A 9,885-nucleotide genomic window follows, 5' to 3' on the forward strand; every position below is an offset into this window, starting at 1 on the left:
TAATAGACAACCTATAACACTTCATCCAAACTTACCTCATTCAAGTACATTATCTAAATAACACTTCAAAATTTCTAAAAATTTAAGCCACATTCAAATCTGACCTACACAACATACACACAACAGCTTTAGGGGGGTAAGCACACTGCTCCTCATTTGCAAGGTCACCATACTCCACTCATGCGGGCAACCAATCACAATCTCAGCACTTTGCACCCGCTCATACAGCCTCATGTACAACCAACCAAACAGAATCTCAGCTCAGCTTGTATCCACAGCTGCAGCCAACCAAACACACTTCTTTTTCAGAATACGGATCCCCTCAGCCTGCTTCCCCTCATCCAAAATATACGGTGCAACTCTAAAAACCTCGTGCAGCTAACCAAACACACCCAAGAAGCCCGCCACACCACGGTTGGTGGGCGCAGAACCGCAGGATAGGTAGGCAGCAGCAGAGGAGGGAGATAGCGCGCGGTGACCATGGCGTCACTGTCGCTCACTGCCGTGGCCGCCACCACGGCGAGGCCAAGCAATGGCGGCGGCGGGAGTGGCTCCCGTCTCAAGATTGCCTCCATGGCCACCCAGAAGCCCAAACTGAAGACCACCTCCGGCACGAGGAGATCGGTAAGCACCCCCGTTTCTTACGCCTCTCGAGGCTGATTAAATTCTCGCGCGTTTCCAACAACGGCTGATTTGACCGAGGCGAGCGTGCGTGCAGACCACGACGGTGTTCCCGCTGGGCGAGCAGGACCCGCGCCCGTCGGCGAGCAGCGGCGGCAAGGCGCCGGTGAAGCTGCTGACCAATGTGGAGCGGCTGCGGCTGCTGACCAAGGCGGAGCGCGCGGGCCTGCTGTCGGCAGCGGAGCGCGCGGGGCTGTCGCTGTCGGCGGTGGAGCGGCTGGGCCTGCTGTCCAAGGCGGAGGAGCTGGGCGCGCTCTCGGCGGCCACGGACCCCGGCACGCCCGGCGCGCTGCTGGCGCTGGCGGTCCTGCTCCTCGCGGCGGGGCCCGCGGTGGTGTACCTCGTCCCCGAGGGGCAGGCATGGCAGGTGGCGGTGCAGGCCGTCGCCGCGCTCGTCTGCGTCGTCGGCGGGGCCGCCGCGGTCGCCGCCTCCAGCTTCGTTTCCAGGCTGCAGAGCTCGTCGAGCTGAACGCGCGTGTCGGCAGAGATCAGTCAAGCAATCTGAAGCAGCTGTGCAGTGCTCTGTGCTCGCTAGCATCGAGATTTTGCGTGGAGTACTTTGTGCTTCCATAAGAAGATGCATGGATGGGAAGATCCATATGATAACATATAAGGGTTTAACCTATTATATTTGAATAATTTCAAATAAATTTTAAATGTCTAATCTATGAAAAGAGATTATAGTCAGTAGAAGGAAGACTCACTTGAAAAAATTATCTTCTTCCCCCTTTAGCTCACAAGAACTAGAACAGCACGTGCACACTTGCCTCGCCGGGGCGAAGGGCGTGAGTGCATGAGACCTGTGTAGCCGTATCAGTTTGTATATGATTAGATTGATTCATCAGTTCATATCTATAATTTATTTAGAGATTAATGTAAACCTAAAAATGTCCTTATATTTAACAATCTAAAAACCTTCTTATAGGTGTTTTGGTTTAACAATGTCTAGTTTTGTGGATACATTGAGGTCAGACAAATTTATCGTAAACCTGAAGAAATCTTTACTTCTAAACAGGAATGTGCGTTCGAGAATGTCAACATACCTTTTTTTTAAGGATACATTTTTAATGTTCTTGCTAATCATCGTTACGATATATACATGCACATAAAAGACACCATTGTAGTGAACTGTATGATATAAAATAGTATTATGATTACAAGATGATGGATAACTACTCTATAATTGGGCATGCTTATAAGATATAGTACATTGTGAAGTAACACGATCTCCTTAAATATACATTATGCGCTAGGTTTGTGGTTAGGAGGCATGCCCGTATATCAGCATGTTCATCATGGACGATGGAACAGGGGCTCAAATCTTAATTATTGTGTAATTACTAGTAGTTAATCGTGACGTTAGCATGGGTTATAACAGCGTTGCAGCAGCCTATAGATTGATTGGTTGTCTATATATATATGAGGATCCTGACTGGATGGGTGCATATAATATTATAGAGAGACATGTTTAGATGTTCATATGTACATATGTACATTCACAACGTGGTCCGGTAGGAAAGATTGATTCAAGTTTTTTTTTCATAGTTTGATCTGACGGATATAGACTCTTCTATCTACTCATGTAACTAACCACAATTTTAACTCTTACATTTGCTAATACAACCTCATATTCAGTCAACCAAAACATAAATTTAGCTCAACCTGTTCAGACAGATATAACTAACCAAACATTCTTTTTTTCAACAAATATGACTCCGCTCAATCTGCTTCCTCTCAACCTGAATATCCGTACTTAAATATACAGAAATATTTCTCTGGAATATAAAAATGAGTAACATAAATTTCTATTATTTATCTTATTCTTTTACTTAATTATATCAATCTTACATATCCTTTTACTGATTGGTAATATACCATATATATACTGTAGCGATAAATCTAGCCATCTCATCTCTCATCCAAAGATCCAAAAATCAAAAGTCATGGTATTGAAGCAAAAGTGGTTTTATACCTTTAAGGAAGAGGATCAATATACTAAAAATAAGATTCTCTATGTTGAATTATTGTCATGTTCATATCAAATAAATTTGTTATTTTACAATTTATTGTTAAAGCCGTAGAATATTCACACACAATTGAGTACATTAGGTATTCGGATGCGGATTTGAACTATTCAATTTGTATTTGTATTTGAAGATATTTAAATTTGTATTCATATTTATATTAAAATATAGCTAGTAATATAAAAAGTATACTATTTGATCATAGCCGATCCATTTTCAACCTCCTCTCTCTGCATTAACCACAAGCACATCGTCTCTTTCCTCGCCAAGAATGCACTAAATATATATCATCTGGATTTTTACCTGCTACTTTTGTTTTTTCTTCTAGCCGTACAATATGGTTTTTTAGTAGGAAATATGGTCTTAGTCACATGCAGAAAAGAGCTTTTCTAAATTAAGGTTGGTCAAGTTCTACATGCGTTCTACCGTGGCATAAGAAAGACATAATAAATTAGTGACAATAACACTTAAAAATAATATTACAGGGAAAATTAACTATGAAGAAGGATTTTATTTCCAAGGTATATGTGATGCTTTTCGGTAGAAGTAAATATACCGACTTAACTATCTCCTTTTAGCATGAACGCGTGATGTAATTCTTAGCATTGTAAGAAAATCCATGTTAAAGTCACATAAATGAATGGAAAAAATATCGATTAATGACATTTTAAAGTTGAGGGTCCAATATTACTTTTAGCACAGGCCTCCAGATTCTCAAGTACGCCCTCTAGGAGCATTATTATCAAATTACCTTATTTATAGAGGAATTTTAAAATTCCTATAAAACATAAGAGACCGAAAATCTCTGTTTGAGGTGTGTAACGTGGGTGAGGGCTATTTTGCTTGTAGCGCCATGGCTACAGCTTGCCACCAGCTCTGCTGCACCAACAGCACAGATGATAAAGTGGATATATAGAATCTTAAAAAGAAATATATTTATTTGTCTATATTTATTGTTTTATTCTACTCCGATGGGTACAAATATACGATCTTATTTTGACCCGAGGGTAAAACTCGATTTGAATTTTACTCCGTAGCATGTCCTGACGGGCGGATGCAAGTTCTGCATCCGCTTATATAGAGATTTATTTATCAATATCGTAAAATCATCTTCATACAAGTAATCAATCGTAATCTTAATTTTTTATCTGTTTATGCGGCATCAGATTTAGTCAAACAAACAAAAACTTAGCTTAGTCTAATCAGACAGACACAACCAACTAAATGCTTTTCTTTTTAATAAATATAATTTCATTTAATCCACTTTCTTTCAACCAGCATACGTACTATGGTTAAGTAAAATTTACATACAAATTATGTTTTGATCCTGTGTGAAGGAAGTGCATAGGAATGACGAGATGGACCACTGGACCGGTAAACCGGGTGCTCCAAGAACATGTAACGTCGCTTGATTTGTTGCTGGCTTGCTGCCACAAAGTTTGATGAGATGTCGTGGCGGTGCTCAACCTCCCAATCTCCCATGCGTTAGCCTGCTTGACACGTGTTGCTGGGATAGCATCCGCTTGAGTTACTATGTTCGTCTAGGTCCCCAAACACCAAACGCCAAACTTGTGTTGGAACTCCACGAAATTTGAATGAAGAATTTCCAGATTCCCAACTTATTTTGGGGCCCGTTTGAAACTCACCGAAAGTTAAGTTTCATGCATTTGGTTCGAGTTTTTTTAAAAACCTGAAAATAATTTCGAATTTTGAGATTCTCGTCGGCTACTAGTTAATCATAACTAGTTACAATGTTTTTACACCACTTATAACAATGTTTTAGCACCACTTATAAGTCGGACACACGTGCTTACGATTTCATTTATATACTACTTACAAATAGCCTCCCCAATAATGATTTCTTTCTTTCTACTGATATAGACATTTCTTTACAAGATTGAAAAAATATTAGTAATTATTAGGGAAAATTTGCTATATGACACACTAGAAGTGTGGCTTTTGCTGTAGGACATAATTTTTTTATTTTGCTGCTAGACACCGCTAAACATTGTAATTAGCTACCACACACTGCAACTATTATAATAGTCATTTCTTGCTTGTGAGGAGAGACAAAGGGTATGAAAAGTCTATTTTGCCTTTGGTTAAGGTGAGGCTAACAAGTCAGTTTTCCTCTTTGTCGTCCACGTGTACGAGCTGCAGCTAGGGTCTTCTCCATGCCCGATCAATCTCCATAGGCAATGGCAGCAGGAAGAGCGTCGCGGGTAGCAGCCACAGTCGTGCTTCATCTCCTCTCAATCTCTCTCAAACTCTGCTTTCCTAGATCAAACGAACAAGCACAGCATCAGCCGTCTCTATGGATTCACACCACAGGCACCCATCTCTTTCTCATTGTTCATCCCTCGTGCAAATAGAACAGTAGCCATAAGACCACTACCACCACCAGATATTCTAAGCCCAATCCATGAGCAAATCGACCACCCCTTTTCTCTTCTCTGCCTCCCTTTCTCCATGGCGCAACACCAGAACAGGAGCAAATCCAAGTTCATCGCGCGTATTAAAGCATGAGAGCTACTTATCAATTAGGGCCTCACCGGTGTTGGATCTCCAACTAGCCGGAGAAGCTCCGCCATCACCTTCTGAAGAGGTCGTCGTCATGAGAGGCGTCGCAGTAGAGGATTCTGCCTCATCATTTGACCACAGGGATAGGAGGGCATTTAGACCTTCATCTGCGGCCAGCAGGGCTCGCAGGGCGGCGGTGGCTCTTATGCAGGGCGGAGGCGAAGGGATGGTGATGGGGAATTAGATGGGAGGATACGCTCTCGCGATGAGGATCGAGATAGAACAGGCGCATGCCATTGCGCAACCTGTGTCATCCACCATGCGAACATAGTGCGTGCCGCCGCTCGGTCGCGCACCGCACCTCGTCGTTCGGCCATCGCCGCACGCATGGCCACGAGCGCGCGTAGCCACGCCATGTCGCCGGTCCGCACCACCGCTCACCCGCCGTTATGCGTAAAGCTGTCCAAATGGGTCGTGCCTACTGGGTCTACTCAAGGCCCAACACTGTAGGCACGGCCCAGGCACGGCAAGATACCACGGGCCGAGCCTGGGTTGAGCGTGCGGCACGGCTCGGCCCGACCCAGCCCTGGATGGCACGAACAGCACGGGCACTACCCAGCACGGCACGGCCCGACAAGAGCCATTGCGCATGGGGCTAGCTTGGTAGGGCACGGTCGGCACAGTTGGCCTGGACAGGCTAGTGGAGGCACGACTGGGTTGACGGGTTGAATGGGCATCGCCTGGCCCGTTTGACCCGTTAACCCATTTATTTTGAATTTTATAGCCGTTTTGTGACCGTTTGGGTTCCAAAAATTCAAAAAAATTACAAAAATTATCATTTTCATCTATAAATAGAGAACCACCATGCCCTTCCATTCCACACCAGCAACAACATTTGCTCTCTGGTTGTCTCCTCTCATTCTTACCTCAAAGTTCTTAAGAATTTGCAATAATTTGGTAAAATTAGTTTGAATTGTTGCAAAAAATCCAAAACAATCCAACACCCTCATCTTGATGCCTTGAAGAAATATTAGTGATTTTTTGAATCATTGTTCTTTCTTGTTTTTTTCCATTGTTTGTTTGTTATTTGATTATTTTTAACTCTGAATATTTGAATTTTCTTGTAGTGCCATTTGACATTAACCATGGATATCGATGGTCATGATACATCCATCGTTCATGATTTTTTTCCTTCAAGGACTCGAAGGGGACTACGGCTCTTTTGGTAGCGGTGCTACATGTGACGGACCCGACGATGACCCTCCAGCAGCACCTGCATCGTCGGGCTCTATAAGTGCACACACGTCAGCAAGCATTGGCTCTAAAAGATCAAGAGCCACTACTTTCGAAGTTTGGCAAGACTTTGAAAAGATCTATAGAGAGGAAGATGGGGTAAATATCAGGTATGCTAAGTGTTATATTTGTAAACATGAATTATCTGCAAAACCCTCAGGTGGAACCAGACACTTGAAGAGGCACGCCACAACTTGCAAGCGAAAGAGTGGAGCAACCATGAAGCAGACAGTGTTATAGTACAACCCCGACGGCTCTGTCCGTCATTGGGAGTATGACTTCGCCAATACTCGAAAAGAGTTATGCCGCTTCATTGCAAGAGTGAATCTACCACTCAACATCGATGAGTCTGCTGCATTTTAAGATTACATTAAGTAAGCTCATAATCCTATACTCATACATATTTCTAGATAGACAATTAGTAGAGATGTGGTAGAATACTACAATACGTGTCGTAGCAACCTTAAAGAAATATTGCAAACATGTACATTTTTAGTTGCTTTGATCTTGAATATATGGACAGGTAGAGTTAAAGAGGATTATCTTAATGTGGTTGCTCATTATGTTAATAATGATTAGGAACTAGAAAAAAGAATAATAGGTTTTTGATTGATTAACAATGCGCATACCGAAGAAAATATTGTTGAAAAAATATTTCAAGTAGTTGAAGACTTCGGTCTCACTAATAAAATATTTTCTATCATTTTAGATAAGGCCGCTGCAAACTCTAGAGCAATGGATATTCTTACTCCGTTGTTAAGTACATATGCTGAATCTTTTTTGTTATATCAATATCGTGTTTGTCATATTATCAATCTTATAGTAAAATTCGGTTTAAAGAGGTTATCGCAATATCTAGACGATTTTCGTACTATAATATCTTTGTGTACTCTTCTAACCAACGAACTGCAGCATATAAGCAATATTGTGTTGCGATAGGTGTGCGTTCATGTAAGTTTGTTGTGGACATGCTGGTAAGATGGAACTCTACTTTTTTAATGGTAAAAAATATTGTACCATATAAGAGCATATTTGGTGTGTTTATTTATACACACTATCATCAGTATGGGGGTCACACTTTACTCATGGAAGTGTATTGGTATGTTGCTGAAAAGATACTAGAGTTTCTTGAATTTTTTTATGATTCAACTATGAGTTTATCAAGAATTTATTATCCAACATCTTGTTTAGCAGTGCATAATATTATTGAAATTGCTACTCATTTAAACAACTATGAAATGACAATCTACTAAGAGATTATGTAGTTCCTATAAAATCTAAATTCTTAAAGTATTGGAACGAAATTCCTTTGTTATACGCATTTGTCTTTATTTTAGATACTAGAGCTAAAATTGCAGGGTTTTTTTTAGAGTTCTCTCAATTCCAGTGATACTTTGGCCACGATTATTCTAATTACTATGCTAATATCCATTCTAAGTTATTCGAAGTTTATGGTAAATATGAAATAAAGTATGGCAGAGTTTGTCTGCAACGACCTCCACTAGCAGTCTAGCACCGACAACAAGTAAGAAGATGATAACGTGAAGAAAAATATTTGGTGGAGGTTCTTCGTCAAGAAGTTTAGATTCTTCATCACGATCGTCAAGAAATTTTTTTGGTGAAGGTTCTTCGTTAAGAAGTTCAGACTCTTCACCACGATCGTTAAGAAAAATATTTGGTGGAGGTTCTTTGTCAACAAAAGTATTTGGTGAAGCTAACTACCTTCCTCAACAGCGACGTTATCAGCTATGAACAAGAAAACTTCAACATACTGTAATGGTGGCATGAGTACAAGTCAAATTATCCAGTGCTTCCACTGTTAACATGAGATTTGTTAACGGTTACTGTATCTACAGTTTCTTTTGAGGCCACCTTCAGTCTTACTGTAAGGATAATCGAATAGAGAAGAAAGTGAGATGGTGGAAGTGCTCACTATAGTAAAAGACTAGGAACAAACTGAAGCACGAATGCAACACACTGCAGAGAACATTGAGCTTAAAGTTTCATTCGAAAATTTGTATCTAGATGTTGATGAGAACGTGTAATTTTTAATTTTCTAAACTAGGTTGTACTCTTTTTTCCTTTGTTAGAAAGATTTTTTTAATGAGGCAATCTATCAATAAATGTCATTTTTAAATTAATTATGTGTACATATTATTTCTGATTTCTTCATTTTTTTCAAAAGCGACACGCCACCACTCACCTCTCTCTTGCCCTATAAATAGCTAGTAGCCACCATCCTAATTCCTAAACATACACTGATCCCATCGGTCACCTGTCCACCCATCTCTCTTTTTTAACAAATCAATTCTATATTCCCATCTATGGATCAAGACCTCGAGAACTAGTGTGCATGGTCATTTGTGTGAATTTTTTTTTGAAAATGTCTTTAGAGAAATTAACGGTGAATATGTAAGATTTGCTAATTGTAATATATGCAAATATGAAATAGGTGCTAGGTCTATAAATAGAATGTGGTACTTGAGGAAGCATATTAAATATTACAAGTAAAATTAGGTTGTACTCTTTTTTCCTTTTAATGAAAGATTTTTAACGAGGAAACCAATCAATAAAACTCATTTTTTATTATCTATTTTCTATTTTTTAAGATATTATTTTTTATTTTTTTTCTATTTTTGACCCTCCTCTGTGCCCGTGCCTCCCGGGCCACGTCGGGCCATGCCGTGCCGCCGGGCCGATCGGGCCGCCGTGCTGCAACTGTGCCCGGGCTGACCTGGCACAACACGGTGGTTGATGGGCCGTACGTGGGTCGAGGCCTCAGCACACGGGCCAACCTGGCATGACCTGCGAAACTTAACGGGCCTGTTGGGCTGGGTCGTAACCGGGCTAGGCTGTAACCAGGCCGTGCCTAGCTGAGCCCGTGCTGGGTCGGCCCGATAGGCCCATTTGGATAGGTCTGGTTGTGCGCATAGCCGCACCACCACGTCAACCCCTTGCGCCACGATGCCTCTTTTCCCTCTCCGACGACGCCTCTTTTCCCCAGCGCCGCCCTCTCCTCTCTGTCCTAGCTCTCGTGTCGCCACGATTGGCCAAGGCCGCCATTGCCATTGAGCTTATCGCACTAGCCAGCTCCTCCTCTCTCCAGTCTCCTTCTCTCTTCCCACCGGCGCCACCTCCCTCCGACCTTCCTCAACCCCACCTGGTCTCCGCTCTCTATGTGAGCCATCCTTACACACATAGGAAAAATCCGACCAGTCTTATCTTCTCTGCCTCTCACCGACAGTAGGTCCCATTGGGTTAGAAGGGCATAAGGACATTTCAGATTGTTTCTCCATCCTAATTAGTAAAATATTATATTTTAATGGCTAAAATGTGTTCCGGCAAATAACTACATTTTTTAATGTCC

At 41.8% G+C, this 9,885-nt stretch overlaps 1 protein-coding gene across 1 annotated transcript; it reads left to right on the forward strand.

Moving 5' to 3' along the window:
* Positions 1 to 410: 410 nt before the first annotated feature.
* On the forward strand, positions 411 to 1,347 carry LOC133904269 (uncharacterized). The gene is made up of 2 exons (XM_062345728.1): positions 411 to 624; positions 719 to 1,347. The coding sequence occupies exons 1-2, from the start codon at positions 481 to 483 to the stop codon at positions 1,148 to 1,150; spliced, it is 576 nt and encodes a 191-aa protein (XP_062201712.1). The 5' UTR covers positions 411 to 480; the 3' UTR covers positions 1,151 to 1,347.
* Positions 1,348 to 9,885: the final 8,538 nt, after the last annotated feature.

The sequence above is a fragment of the Phragmites australis genome, chromosome 22, assembly GCF_958298935.1.
Source record: "Phragmites australis chromosome 22, lpPhrAust1.1, whole genome shotgun sequence".
NCBI lineage: Eukaryota > Viridiplantae > Streptophyta > Magnoliopsida > Poales > Poaceae > Phragmites > Phragmites australis.